Source organism: Salvelinus alpinus, chromosome 30 (genome assembly GCF_045679555.1).
Source record: "Salvelinus alpinus chromosome 30, SLU_Salpinus.1, whole genome shotgun sequence".
Classification (NCBI taxonomy): Eukaryota; Metazoa; Chordata; class Actinopteri; order Salmoniformes; family Salmonidae; genus Salvelinus; species Salvelinus alpinus.
Window position 1 is genome coordinate 16,728,397 of NC_092115.1, and position 14,929 is coordinate 16,743,325.

A 14,929-nucleotide genomic window follows, 5' to 3' on the forward strand; every position below is an offset into this window, starting at 1 on the left:
AAGATGTATTTCCAGGAAAATACACAGTGGTGACAACATATCACTGATTTGGGTGGTGCCCAAACCACACAATATGCTCGTTCTTGTAGGCCTACACTGGTCAATTATACTAATTTCACTTGGAATCATAGCCTACTGTAACTATGTGCAATATGTGGGCGGTTATTTTAAGGACGAAGTGAAGACCAAAGAGAAAGTTCAGAAAATACCATACATTTGTGTAGGCGTATAGAATAAGCAGACATGATGACATGTAGCTTACTACTAGGCCTTTCTATACTCTATTATTTTATTATTTTCGGGGGTGGTATGGTTTTGACTGAACACAGCCAAGTGACTCCCTCGCATTGGTCCTTTTTTCACTCTCGAGAAACGTGAGCCCGCATGCAGTCGAAAAGGCTGACTGACACATTGATCGAAAGTCAGATTTTTGCATTCGGTTTGAGCTCACAAATGGCCTAATGTTCGGCTATATTGGCCTATGTTCTTCCCATTATTAGTAGCTAGGCCAGGGCGAACAAGTGCAATAATAAGTTATCCTTCGGGTAATAAATGTCTTACCTCAATAAATTCAAACAGGTGTGAATTTATAAAGACTATGTTGACGAGGAACAACATGTCTATTTGTGGGCATTGGATGTTTTCGAACGATAACCATGGTAGGTTTATGTGATGGGCACGAGGACAAGGTTGGTACATTAGACTGCACCGTCGGTGAAGGGGTGCGGTTGGTCAACAATTTAATGGAGTTGAGAAGATGGCGAGTACAAAGCAGTCTATATTTTGTATACGACATGCTGCCTGGCCATAACAGTTCAATCAAAAGCCTACAGACAAATATCAGTCATTTTCATTCAATGGAAGTGTACCACTGACACCCAGTGGAAGGTGCACGGTACTGTCAAAATAAATGCATTAGGTTACACAGGACTTTTTCATCTTTAATTAGCGCTGATTTGACACAGGTGCGGTAACCACACCTGTTCTCAATGATTGGTCTATGCTTGGACATTTTTGTCATATAAATGTTTGTATTTCGGTTTAAGAAATTCAGTGGGTCTGCGAAGCCGCCAAAGTAGATTCAGATTGCAAGGTCACAAATGGAGTTTCTGCAAAAATCTCCGTGGTTGGTCGCGACCCTCCTGTCAATTTCTTTACTTGCTGATTGTTATCAGCCTTTTAATCCTCGTGGTTATGGTTATAAAGATGTCAGTCTGGCCCAATCCTTTAAACCGAGTGCAGAGCCAACCAGTCCTAGGACGAGAACAGTCCTCGTGAAGTGCCACGAAGATTCTCTTGAAGTCGTGGTGAAAGCTGACCTATTTGACATGGGCATTCTGGTGGACGGCAGCGATTTGCACCTAGGTTCCAATAAAATGGGTAGCAAGGGCGTTGAAGATTCTTGCAGTGCGGTTTCAACGGGGGAGGCAGAGTTTATCATCTTTGCCCAGTTGACCGCATGTGGAACCAAACTCGCAGTAAGTTAAGAATTTCTGCCTAATTTAAGTTAATCATGTCACAGATCTAGGCTAATTAGGTTCACGTATTACATTTTTTATACAACGCTATGAGACTCTTGCAGGGGGGCTGAGCCAAAGGGCTATCTAAAGAATGTCCTGAGAACGCTTCCATGGACAGGAAGGTATCCATGGACTCCGCAGCTACAAATGGTTTCGTGAATCCATGGCTACATGGACAGAAAGGGGCACACCGCCCAAGGCCATGATAAACTCGGCAAAAAGAGAAACGTACCTTTTTCAGGACCCTGTCTTTCAAAGAATTCGTAAAAATCTGAATAACTTCACAGATCTTAATTTGTAAAAGGTTTAAATGTCGTTTCCCATGCTTGTTCAATAAACAATTGATGAACATGCACCTGTGGTATGGTCATTAAGACACTAACAGCTTACAGATGGTAGATAATTAAGGTCACAGTTATGAAAACTTAGGACACTAAAGAGGCCTTTCTACTGACTCTGGAAAAACACCAGAGGAAAGATGCCTGGAGTCCCTACTCATCTGCGTGAACGTGCCTTAGGACTGCAGATGGGGCCAGGGAAATAAATTGCAGTGTCCATACTGTGAGACGCCTAAGACAGCTCTACATGGACACAGGACGGACAGCTGATCGTCCTCGCAGTGGCAGACCACGTGTAACAACACCTGCACAGGATTGGTACATCCGAACATCCCACCTGCGGGACAGGCACAGGATGGCAACAACTGCCTGAGTTACACCAGGAACGCATAATCCCTCCATCAGTGCTCAGACTGTCCGCAATAGGCTGAGAGGCTGGACTGAGGGCTTGTAAGGCAGGTCCTCACCGGCAACAACGTCACCTATGGGCACAAACCCACCGTAGGACTGGCAAAAAGTGCTCTTCACTGACGAGTCATGGTTTTGTCTCACCAGGGGTGTTGGTCGGAATCGTTTTTATCGTCGCTGGAATGAGCATTACACTGAGGCCTGTACTCTGGAGCATGCTCGAGGTGGAGGGTTTGTTATGGTCTGGGGCAGTGTCCCAGCATCGGACTGAACTTGTCATTGCAGGCAATCAACGCTGTGCGTTACAGGGAAGACATCCTCCTCCCTCGTATGGTAACCTTCCTGCAGGTTCATCCTGACATGACAATGCCACCAGCCATACTACTCATTCTGTGCATGATTTCCTGCAAGACAAGAATGTCAGTGTTCTGCCATGGCCAGCGACGAGCCCAGATCCCCATTGAGCACGTCTGGGACCTGTTGGATCGGAGTGTGAGGGCTAGGCCCCCCCCAGAAATATCTGGGAACTTGCCGGCGCTTTGGTGGAAGAGTGGGGTAACACCTCACAGCAAGAATTGGCACATTTAGTGCAGTCCATGAGGAGATGCACTGCAGTACTTAATGCAGCTGGTGGCCACACCAGATACTGACTTGATTTTTGACCCCCCCCCCTTCAGTGACACATTATTCAATTTCTGTTAGTCACATCTGTGGAACTTGTTCAGTTTGTCTCAGTTGTTGCATCTTATGTTCATACAAAGATTTACACTTAAAGTTTGCTGAAAATAAATGCAGGTGACAAAACATTTTCTTTTTTTGCAGAATTTATATTGTTAGCCTAAGGTTTGTATTCAGGAGTTAAGTGTTTTAATATCTGCATATACACAGCAGTCAATGCTCAAGTTGCAACTTGAGGAAACAAATTAGCTGAACTTCCTTTATGACTCTTCAAGCTGCACATGTAACACACCTAACCACTCCACCTCTTCCACAGTTTATGGAGACGGAGCTGGTTTATTCCAATATTCTCAGCTATTCACCTGTACCCTCTTCTGGTGTCGTCAGATTTGATTCGGCTGTGATTCCCATCGAATGCCATTACGGAAAGTGAGTTACCTGTAGTAAACATTGATAGTTACTATTTTGATATGTGTTTTTAAACACTTAAATAATGTGAATGTGTTTAGGAGGTATGCTGTTGACAGTGCTGCCCTGGCTCCCACCTGGATCCCCTTTGCCTCAACAGTGACTGCTGAGGACTATCTGCAATTCAGCCTCCGCCTCATCACGGGTAGGCTTTGTTTTGTTCACTTCATTAAGTTGTACATTTTCAGTTATTCAAGGACCTTAAACTTTTCACACAAACATGTACTCTAGTGTGCAAGTTGCCAGCGTAGACCAGTGTCATGTTAGCAGCATAAACCATTTGATAATGTTTGCATCAATGGGTCAAATGAAGTGATCTCCTTTCAATGTGACTGGTGTATTATGTAAAATTCAAACATCAGGTATTAAACACTAGTATAAGCATCCCCAAATGGCTCTGTTGCACATGCTCATCCCCACCTTCTCTACAGATGACTGGCGCTCTGAAAGGGGATCAAATGCCTACTTCCTGGGTGAAACCATACACCTGGAGGCAGCTGTCACCATGGGCAACCACATGCCCCTCCGTGTGTATGTGGACCATTGTGTGGCCACAGCAACTCCTGACGCAGACTCCAACCCTAGACACAACTTCATAGAGTACTACGGGTAAGGTCATCTAGAAAGTATTGACTGGTGATGGTTGCTTCAGCTTGCCATAGTATAGTAGGATACATTTCCTGTCTACAATGCTTGGCTATTGGCTCACAACTGTGGTTGGGTAAACAACTGTAGAAAGCCATGTAGTTGGCTAATTCCATTCCCTAACCACCTAGCTCCCTGTCTTGCCTAATTAGATGCTTCACTGATGCCCAGCTGACCGGCTCTAATTCACGGTACATGCCCAGGGTCCAGGATGACAAGCTGCATATCATGCTGGATGCCTTCAGATTCTACCAGGAGGATTCCAATATGGCAAGTGCCCACTCCTTTTTTTGTTGTCTTGTGTTCTGCACCGTTTTGGCCATTCTGATCTCCATTCTGTCACCATAGATCTTCATCACCTGCCATTTGAAAGCTGTCCCTGCCATGTTTTCTGTGAAATCAATGAGTCGAGCGTGCTCCTTCATTGAGAACAGGTATGAGATGGGTCATCCTGCCTCTTGTTAAAACTGACATTTAGGATGGCTGCAAACATTAATGGGTTTCTTCATTAGCACTGCCAGGGGATTTCATTCTGTACAATACTGTAGAAGTAGACCTTAAAAATAATTGTCAGGTTAATGGATGGATACTGTAAAGTATTTACTGTGCATGGCCTTAATGAGGGCAAGTTATTTAACTTTGAGCTGCAATCGAACCAGATCTTCACTCATTCCAGCTGGAGGTCAGCAGATGGGAACGACCAGGTCTGTATAAGTTGTGCAGTCTCCAAACGCTTTGCGGAGTCTGCTGCCCCCATGACTACAACCAACACTAAGACTACTACTCCCAAACCAAATTCATCCAGTTTCCAGTTTCGCACAGAGCAGCTCCAAAAGGTTGAGCCCAGATCCAAAAAGCCTTACTCTGGTGACTGGAAGAGGGGAACGGACACAACAGGTGGGTTACGGATGAAGCAAAGCCAATCGGAGGCAACCTAGATGCATTGCATGCTTAGTATGTATTGGCTATTGCTCCAGACTATGCTTTTCTCCCATGTGACTTTTGGTTGCATATTTTAAGATTAACAGTTCAGCAATGTGCTCTAGCTAGAATACAGGAAAAAGATTTGGAACACTTCTTGAACTGTTTGAATGTCATTGACAACCAATAAATGTTTTCTAAAATTAACTTGAGGTTTAGCTAAATCAGAATGTAGTTTCAGAGTGGAGCAAGACTACCATCTTGGGGCCCCTGATTGTTGTCCCTACTAAGGAAGTTATCACCTTGGCAACGGTCTCCACGACACTCCGCTCAAAAATGACATTGGGTGAGACCGTAGACTCGGCAGCAGTCCATTCCAAAGAGCTGCAGGAAGCTACAACTGTTGTGCCAGCAGACATCTCTACGGCACCGGCGGTACTTGCAAAAGTGAAGGCAGGAAATGCACACTTTCTGAATGAGAAAGGCACTGCTGTGAACACCATGAAAGTCTTTCCAGTCACACAAGATGGCATCTCACTGGATTGAAGGGTGCTGTGCAGGAAGTCTACTGTGGAACTTGAACGCAATTGACTCTAGGATGGCAATTGACCAACCCTTGGCTTAAACCACTAACTAAGTTCTAGGTCCTTTTTTAAAGAATTAATGTGAATTCAAATTGTTTTGAATGTTGTTGCTCATCTTCTGTTCCATTTCACATTACCATGGCCAATGCAAATAAAAATGTTAGATCCGTAGTTTGCTTATTTGATTTTGTTTTTAGCTATTCAGTTAATTTATCAGTTTGCATCAATGCTTGCCCCTGGATCATTAACAGTCAAGCAATAAGATTGTCAAATGATGGTTCTGGGGTGGTTTAGCAGTCTAAGCCGCTGCCTCTGGAGCACGTACAATGTTCTGCTGCCAGCATGGGTTAGTCTGACCCACTGCTCTCAGCACTCCAACCTGTCATGTAGCAGGTGAAAAATATGACTCGTATGTAGCATAAGGAACTGCAAGATTTATGAAATGCGTGACTCCCTGCATTCATGACCAAGCGTGAAGGTGGCATTTACCACATACGAGTGGGCAAAATCTATTTAAATGCCCATCTAGTAAATACCAGTGGGAAATGACTCATTCCTGAGTGCTTAATTCACCTAAGGAAATTCCCTGCTTTTCGGGCAGTTGAAATTAACAGAACGCTTTAAAGTTATTGAACACAATTTATTTACACGCATGATGGCTGTACTTTTTATGGTGTCTGCTTGTTACCCATTAAAGCCATTTTATGCTTTAAATGTGCTCAAGGCTCTGTAGGGAGGGTGTGATGAAATGGCAGAGCCTCCGGAGGACATCAAGTGCCACTTTGCTGTGTGCCTCCCAAATGTTGCAATGTGGATGTAACCGGTGTGAAATGGCTAGCTAGTTAGCGGGGTGTGCGCTAATACCGTTTCAATCGGTGATGTCACTCGCTCAGACCTTGAAGTAGTTCCTCTTGCTCTGCAAAGGCTGCGGCTTTTGTGGAGCGATGGGTAACGATGCTTCGTGGGTGACTGGTGTGCAGAGGGTCCCTAGTGCGACCCCCAGGTAGGGGCGAAGAGAGGGACGGAAGCAAGATTGTTACATGGAGGGCTCTGCCTTGACTTGAGTAGGTGGGGGTGGTAGGTCCTGTATAAACAAATTCACAAACAGCTCGGTGCAGTTCAAGACGTATGAATGCCCTGACTTCTGCAGAGGCCGTATCACTGTCAACGCAGACGGATTGACAATAGTGAATGTATCCAACTGGTATTTAGAACTTTCCAACTGGTAATTTCCACCTTCCGACTTGGTTACGAATGCAGCATTAGCACTGGTCTTTGGCGCGGACCCAGAAGTAATTTGATTTATTAGGATCCCCATTAGCTGACGCCAATGGCGACAGCTAGTCTTACTGTGTGTTGACACATGAAAAGACATTACAGATTGACTTTACAATTTACATATTTAAAACATGTTTTACACGCTATATATACGAAAGTATGTGGACGCCCCTTAAAATTAGTGGATTTGGCTATTTCAGCCACACCCGTTTTGAGAGGTGTATAAAATCGAGCACACAGCCATGCAATCCCCATAGACAAACATTGTCAGTAGAATGGCCTTACTGAAAAGCTCTGTGACTTTCAATGTTGCACCGTCATAGGATGGCACCTTTCCAAAACAAGTCAATTAGTCAAATTGCTGCCCCAGTCAACTGTAAGTGCTGTTATTGTGTAGTGGAAATGTCTAGGAGCAACATTGGCTCAGCCACAAAGTGGTAGGCCACACAAGCTCACAGAACGGGACCACCGAGTGCTGAAGAGCGTAGCGTGTAAAAATTGTCTGTCAACACTCACTACTGAGTTCCAAACTGCCTCTGGAAGCAACGTCAGCACAATAATTGTTTGTTGGGAGCTTCATGAAATGGGTTTCCATGGCCGAGTAGCTACTCTGGAGCAATGGAAATGCGTTCTCTGGATTGATGAATCCCGCTTCACAATCTGGAAGTACGACAGGCGAATTTGGGTTTGGCAGATTCCAGGAGAACGCTACATGCCCCAATACAAAGTGGCAACTGTAAAGTTTGGTGGAGGAGGAATAACGGTTTTGGGCTGTTTTTAATGGTTTGAGCTAGGCCCCTTAATTCCAGTGAAGGGAAATATTAACGCTACAGCATACAATGACATTCTAGACGATTCTGTGCTTCCAACTTTGTGGCAACAGTTTGGAGAAGGCCCTTTCCTGTTTCAGCAGTACAATGCCTCTGTGCACAAAGCGAGGTCCATACAGAAATGGTTTGTCGAGATCGGTGTGGAAGAACTTGACTGGCCTGCACAGAGCCCTGACCTTAACTCCATTGATGAGATGGTTTTGATTGAGCTGTTTTGAATGAACTGCTGTACATTGAGCTACCGTACCACAAGAGTTTGGACTTCTGTTTTGAAGACATTGTTTATTTTTATAAAAGATACCGATGATAGGTGTAGTGTTGCTTCATGCGTGGTATGCGTGAAGCAACACTAAACCCATCAGTAGGCTAGTGCTTGTGGGCACTGTGTCCCGGTTTTGTTGCGTTCAAGCCCTTCCCATTGAGTAGTAGTTTGTAGGCTATGTATGTATCAAGGTGACATCTAGATGGTTATCAATATTTGTTATTTCTTGTGTAGGCTGCTATTCTACTTGAAATTAAATCATGGGAGGGGGAAAAAATGGCCACGTTAGCTACCGCCGGCGACACGACCGCAGCCTAATACCCAGTAGGAAACACTTCCCGTCCGTAGGCACGATGATACATCACCAGTGCGCTGGTTGCAGTCTTATTGACTTGTCGTGCAGCCCAATCAGTCACGCAAAATGGTCTTGAGTGGCAACAATTCTGCCCAATTAGCTGATTCATTTTTCATACATACACACACACGCGAACACAGTTTGACACACCCACTCGCCCATATTCTGGTCGCCGTATTGGGCCGCCTCTACCCATACTTGGAAGTAACGGTGCGTGTTTATCTGCCAGGCGTTGCTGACGCCTGCCAGATCTTACAACGCCTGGATAGATTTTATTAAGGGTTATTAATCTGCGATTGCTACAGTCGTGGCCAAAAATAGGGGAACCCTTGCATTTTTGTCAAGTAACTGCAATCAAAATAACTGCAATCTGTTCTGGCAGTTTGGTCCACTCCAAACTGAGCAAACTGCTCTAGTTCTCCCAGATTTGAAGGGTGCCTTCTCCCAACTGCTGTTTTCAGATCCCTCCATACATTTTCAATGGGATTTAGATTTGGACTCCTTGATGACCACTTCAGAACAGTCCAGCGTTTTGTCTTGGACCATTCCTGGGTGTTTTTTGAAGTGTGTTTGAGGTCATTGTCCTGCTGGAAGACCCAATACCTTCAACGGAGACGCAGCTTTCTGACACTGGTTCTGACATTGCACTCCAAAATGCCTTGGTATTCTCCTGATTTCATGATGCCATGCACACGTTCAAGGCACCCAGAACATCACTGGACCTCCTCAATGTTTGACTGTAGGGAAGGTATTATTTTCTTTGAAGGCTTAATTTTGTTTTGTGTAAACATAGAGATGGTGTGCTTTACAGTATAGCTCTAATTTGGTATCATCTGTCCACATCAAGGTCTCTGGAGATGAACTTGTAACCTTGAGATTGTCCATGCTTGGCTACAATCTTGTGTCTGACTTCCTCAGATAACTCTCTGGTTTTATTTATTTTCTCTATGCTCATTGCGGTACATACAGTGACACAAAACAGGAGAATGAGCCATTTTCTCTATTCAAACTGGTTGAATTAGTAATTTTATATTGCAGGCACCTGCAACTCACCACAACTGACAATAATATTGTCCTGGCCATTTTAGGATTTCTTTGTGTAATTAGCTAACATTTAGTAAATTCAGATTTTGTTTTGTTAAACTGCAAACCAAAGATATATATACTGTATGTGGATACCAAAATATTGTTTTATTTCAACAGTTTTCCGGAAGAAATTGTGCATTATTTGAAAAAAGTGCAAGGGTACCAATACTTTTGGCCATGACTGTACATTTATTTTTTATTTTTTTTACCTTTAATGAACTATATGTAGCCATTGATTCTTGGATAATATAATTTATAAATAATGGCTTATTAGTTCAACTGTATACACCATCAGAACCCAAAATATAATCTTGTTTTACTCCATTATTTGTAAACAATGACATTTTAAACAAACACTGTATAGCTTCAAACATTGTTTAAACTATCATTTTGATCTCATAGATGGTCAGTCCTTGCATCCATAGCTTTATCTATGAATTTGGGGGGTTACATTGGATTTCTCCAGCTTCATCCCTAAACTATTTACGCAAAAGGTGGCGCAGAATCTGTTTTGTTTGAACTGCAGAATGCACCTTTAAATCCTTGTCATGCAGGTTGTTGATGGCCTACGAATGGAGATGCAGCATTACTTCTTCCCATCGTTTCTACATTGCATGGAAGACTGGCCTGCGCTGTTTCTAATCCCCATGGAATATTGGCCTGCGCTGTTTCTAATCCCCATGGAACATTGGCCTGCGCTGTTTCTAATCCCTATGGAACATTGGCCTGCGCTGTTTCTAATCCCTATGGAACATTGGCCTGCGCTGTTTCTAATCCCCATGGAACATTGGCCTGCGCTGTTTCTAATCCCTATGGAACATTGGCCTGCGCTGTTTCTAATCCCCATGGAACATTGGCCTGCGCTGTTTCTAATCCCCATGGAACATTGGCCTGCGCTGTTTCTAATCCCCATTTAACATTGGATGCTAGAGTGCTTGTTCTAAACAGGTAGACAATTGTCAAGAATGAGAACGTAAAAACAACACACATTTCTGTGAAAATATACTTCTGGGTAACCAAGATTAGTCTACTTCGTGACTGTTAAGTACCATAGGTCAGTGTACGCCCAAAACGGGTGTCAAGACCATGGAGAGCCAGCCACTCACGATAGCCGTCGTAGGCCTACGATAGGCTTGTTGTAGTTGCACCAGAGTTATCACTCATCTACAACAAGACCGAACATAAACTGTAGCCTATCGATTTCTGGGTTTATCATTACTGATCTTGAGTACAACTCAGACAACAAATTGATCTCCGTCCGCCGGCGCCAACTGTTTACCTGTAACAGTTACTGTATCTCATGACAACCCTCCAACAATTGGCCATTGGGTGCTCGCTAATGATTTAATAGCAGGCAGATAATTGCTCATTTGGATTTAATGCCCTGAAAGTGGACACTGAAGTGCACTCCAAAGGCACTTAGTCTTTGGATGATGCAATGAGTTGACTATTTCAACAAAGCACATTTTAAAAGGCCCGTAGCCTAGATATGTATTCCAGTCAATACTATCTACAATGGTCTGGCGATGGTTGTTTTGAACCTAAAGAGAAAATTGACCAAAATAAACGCTCTACATGCATAAAAGGCCTAATTTGATTAACCACAACCAATGTTGTACCCTAGTGATGGAGGTCATCCGTTTATAATCAGACACAGAAATTACATTACAAGCATTTGGCTCAGGGAGCTTGCTATGTAAACACGTTCGGAGAGACAATATGGATGACAATTCCAGATTCATTTTTCAACACCGCATGTTCAGATGCTACGGCTCACCCAGTGCTATCGATCTATGGTTTTGGCTCATTGCACATTGCCTCTAGTAAACTATAGCGTACGTCGTTCCAGCCAACTTGACATATTTACAATCAAAACAGAAGACTTCTAGCATTTTCTTTAAGAATAATGTGTCTTTATCTCAAAGGTCACACGCCGAGCTTTACATTTTTCTCCTTATTTGTTATAACCATTGGACATGCGCTCCGAAACTGTGGAGAGATCCTTTGCAGAGACGACCAAATATGCTGCGCGCACGGTAACGACAGTGTCGTCGTCGGCTGTTGCAGGCACACGGTTCACAGCACCTTCTACAACATCGCAATGGTTACGCGGAAACTCTCCGGGGTCCTCCTTTTGCTCCTTCTGTTTGCCCTGGGTTACTTCATCCAGCGGATTGCCTGCTCGAGACCCAGGCGACAGCTTGACAGCCATGATCCGCACCCGCTCCACAACGGACGGATAACGGTATCTCAGGACCCGCTCCTGGAGAGCTACACATCGCATAGCCTTGCTACTGACCTAGCTCCCCCTGTCTCTCTACCCGCCTACGATGAGGTGAAGTACTTGCCAACATATGAGGAGACCGTGCGGGAGGGAGACAGAGGTCGGTTGGAGACCACGGAGCAAGCGGGACAAGAACAGGAACCGGACACGTCCACCTGCGCCTCTCCAACAGTATGTCATCGCTGAGAGAACCAGGCTAACTGACCTTCACTGTCAGCATAATGACGTTTGATAACTCTCACAAGTGTTGTTTAGAGCCTATTATGTTAAACTAACACAAATTAATCAAATCAGTCACCCCTGAGTTTTAGTACGCAAGAAGTGCCATATAGCCTTACGCAAAACTGTAATAGGTGTGAAAGAGGCCTTACATGTTTAGGTGGGGAAAAAATATAGCATGTAGGGAAGACATTTTATTAGATACAAGACGTATATATATTAGGTTATAGGTCTACATAAAAGATGAAAAGTGAATTTGACCATTTGGGGTGCGTTTTTTACGCACTGCTCCCCAAAGTCCATAATGACATGTTCATTATTAGGTCTATAGGCGACTTAACATTATTTATGACCATATTTCTCAGAGGAAATAATCTGATACAAACGTATTAAACTTAGTTGGAAAAAAAATGTCATAGGCTGATTTAAAGTCAATTGAATAGCTTCGTGGATTGATTTCGTTTCCATGTAGTCTATTGCACTGTGACAACCTTTTAAAGAAACACATTGATCATAGTGAAATGTGATCTTCATCCGTAAACAATAAAAACAAATTATCATCATTTGTCAATAACTTTTGACATATCCTATCATTGCAAACATTACAAACCCATTGACTTGACTGATTTTGATCGTAGATACTGCACTGTCTCTTTAATATTGTCTTGAATGTCTTCTGATGGTAGTTTGAGCAGGTGTGCCACCTTTTGGAAGCCCTCTATAAGCCCAGCACCGGTCACAGCAGAGCAGGGCTGAACGAACCAGTCCCGCTCAGCGCTCATCGTCCTCAGGTGAAAGCGCTCCGTTATCTCCGTGACGGATACGGCCTCGGGAAGGTCCTGCTTGTTGGCGAGGATGACCACAGGCAGACCCCGTAAGAATTCACTCCTCAGGGCGTGATCTAGTTCCCGCCGGGCCTCGTCCAACCGGCGCCTGTCGGAGCTGTCCACCACGAACACCAGTCCAGCAGTGTCCTGATAGAAGCTCTTCCAGTAGTGCCTCATTGTATTCTGGCCGCCCACGTCCCACACGGTCAGAGCAACTGTCTCCCTCTTCTTTTTGGCTTCTATCATCTCCACATTGAAGCCGATTGTGGGAACGGTATTGACCGATTCGTTATATTTCAGTTTGTAAAGAAGGGTTGATTTCCCCGCTGAGTCGAGACCCAATAGGAGAACTCGGGCCTCGGGTTGGGGTCTCGATCCCCGCTGTCCCATGTGTGGTAAAGCGTAACCCGACTACTTGGCAAAGACGCAAGTCAGGGAGAGGCAGTGATATCACCTTATGTCACTGTTCTCTGCCTCGAGCTGCGGTGTTTACCCAGTGCGTTGCCTTTCTGTTACCAGGTAAGCGATTACATGCTACCTATAAACCTTTCGTTCACCGATAAGCAAGGGTCAAAGTATGTCCTATATGAAGCAAGATATGACTGTTGTTTGGTTAGGAACTTATCCACCAAATGAGCCAGTTTAGCGTGAATCAAATCAGTGCGCTGTTGACACAAACAATACAATGTGACACATGCGCAGGTTTAAAAGCCTCATGTTTTTATCACACTTCACATGTTAAAATCCTCCATGTGCATGGTATTTAACCTGCTCTAAAGACACATTGAAGCGTCACCTCGAATTGTTTGACCTTTACGTAAAGTTGAACAAAGTATACGCATGGAGACGAACGCACGCACCCTCTATATCATCAGATAACAGTATATCATATATATCATTATGTCATTCAGATGTACTTAAGGCCAAGGCAACCATTGGTTATGTCATGTATAAACTAGCCTATAGCTAAAATAATATATGGGCCATTAGGACACCATATAGAATATATTGCATTTTCCATTTCAATCTGACAGATACAGATACCTTAAATCACAATAAAACCATCAGGCAGGCAATATAACTTACATTATAGTTACATATCAAACAATGGAGAACAATTCCAAAGATGTTTAGATGAAAGAAAGAGAGAGAAATAAAGAAATAACACATTTTTGCTTGGTTCTCAGTTGCTGCCTGTAGCCTTCAGGCCTAGTATTACATTTAAACTAACTGGTCATATTCAGTTGCAACACAATCTCACACTCAATTAGTCCAAATATGTACAGAAAGTTTTTCAGCAGATTTTGTGCGTTTTTGTGTGGCTTAATTAGTGTGAAAATACAAAAAAAAGTGTGACTTAATTCGTAGGAAAATACATTTTGTCAACTTCATTCATAGGAAAAATCATTTTTGGGGGGCAAACTTAGGAAAAATCTTTTGAAAGTTATTGGAGCAGTGCATTTTGGGCAGTGGTGTTCTACACTGCTTTTTTTGTCCCACATTTATTTATATATATATATATATATAAAATGTTAACAACCCAATATTGTTAATCGACCAGGTTATCACTGAAATACTTATAATAAAATAGTAGCCTTATGTTTTCTTGTTTTTATTTATGCCAATTATGTTTTCTATGCTTGTTTTTGCTTAATACTATGGGATACTGGTCTAGTCAGATTTTATGAGGGTTTCCAGATTGGAGTAAAAAGCTGTATTTGTCTGTTTTTTGTGGTATCGATAAAGGTATTTGATTGGAGAATGGGGATACATTTTCATGATTTGAAAATAATTCATCAATAAATGTGGGGAAACGGAATACCTGCAAAGAAAAATCTGTTTGGTTTAAATTCCCCTGGTGCAGCTGCATGCTATTTGCAACTATAACAAGTCTGGACTATGGTCAATTAAGCCATATCATTGCAGTTGAACAGGTTCATGTAAAATAATGAATTATGTTGGTTTACACTTATGGCACTTCCAAGGCCGTTTCATGATGATTATTACCATCGTGTCAATCATGTTATGTACTTAGGCTATTGTAACAAGGCATTATAGGCCTACTGCCTCTGCCCAGAGGAATACTAGGCTTTCATGGTAATGGCCGTTAGAGTTCACTTTGCCACGTATGAGCACTGTCTAGAGTCCCTGTTGAAGCTTTCACTTTCTTCTGCTACATTGGTGGCAGCGGTGGGATCACATCCAGCTTACGCCTATTTATGTGAT

The 14,929-nt window shown here is 43.2% G+C and overlaps 2 protein-coding genes across 2 annotated transcripts; one reads left to right on the forward strand and one right to left on the reverse strand.

Moving 5' to 3' along the window:
- Positions 1-972: 972 nt before the first annotated feature.
- Positions 973-5,733, forward strand: LOC139560569 (zona pellucida sperm-binding protein 3-like). Its single transcript, XM_071377463.1, has 8 exons — positions 973-1,478; positions 3,261-3,373; positions 3,454-3,557; positions 3,844-4,021; positions 4,210-4,327; positions 4,406-4,491; positions 4,734-4,954; positions 5,214-5,733. The coding sequence occupies exons 1-8, from the start codon at positions 1,101-1,103 to the stop codon at positions 5,522-5,524; spliced, it is 1,509 nt and encodes a 502-aa protein (XP_071233564.1). The 5' UTR covers positions 973-1,100; the 3' UTR covers positions 5,525-5,733.
- Positions 5,734-12,057: 6,324 nt separating this feature from the next.
- LOC139560572 (ADP-ribosylation factor-like protein 14) lies at positions 12,058-14,230 on the reverse strand. Its single transcript, XM_071377470.1, has one exon. It carries the CDS (start codon positions 13,091-13,093, stop codon positions 12,479-12,481), a length of 615 nt encoding a protein of 204 aa, XP_071233571.1. The 5' UTR covers positions 13,094-14,230; the 3' UTR covers positions 12,058-12,478.
- Between the last annotated feature and the right edge of the window lie 699 nt (positions 14,231-14,929).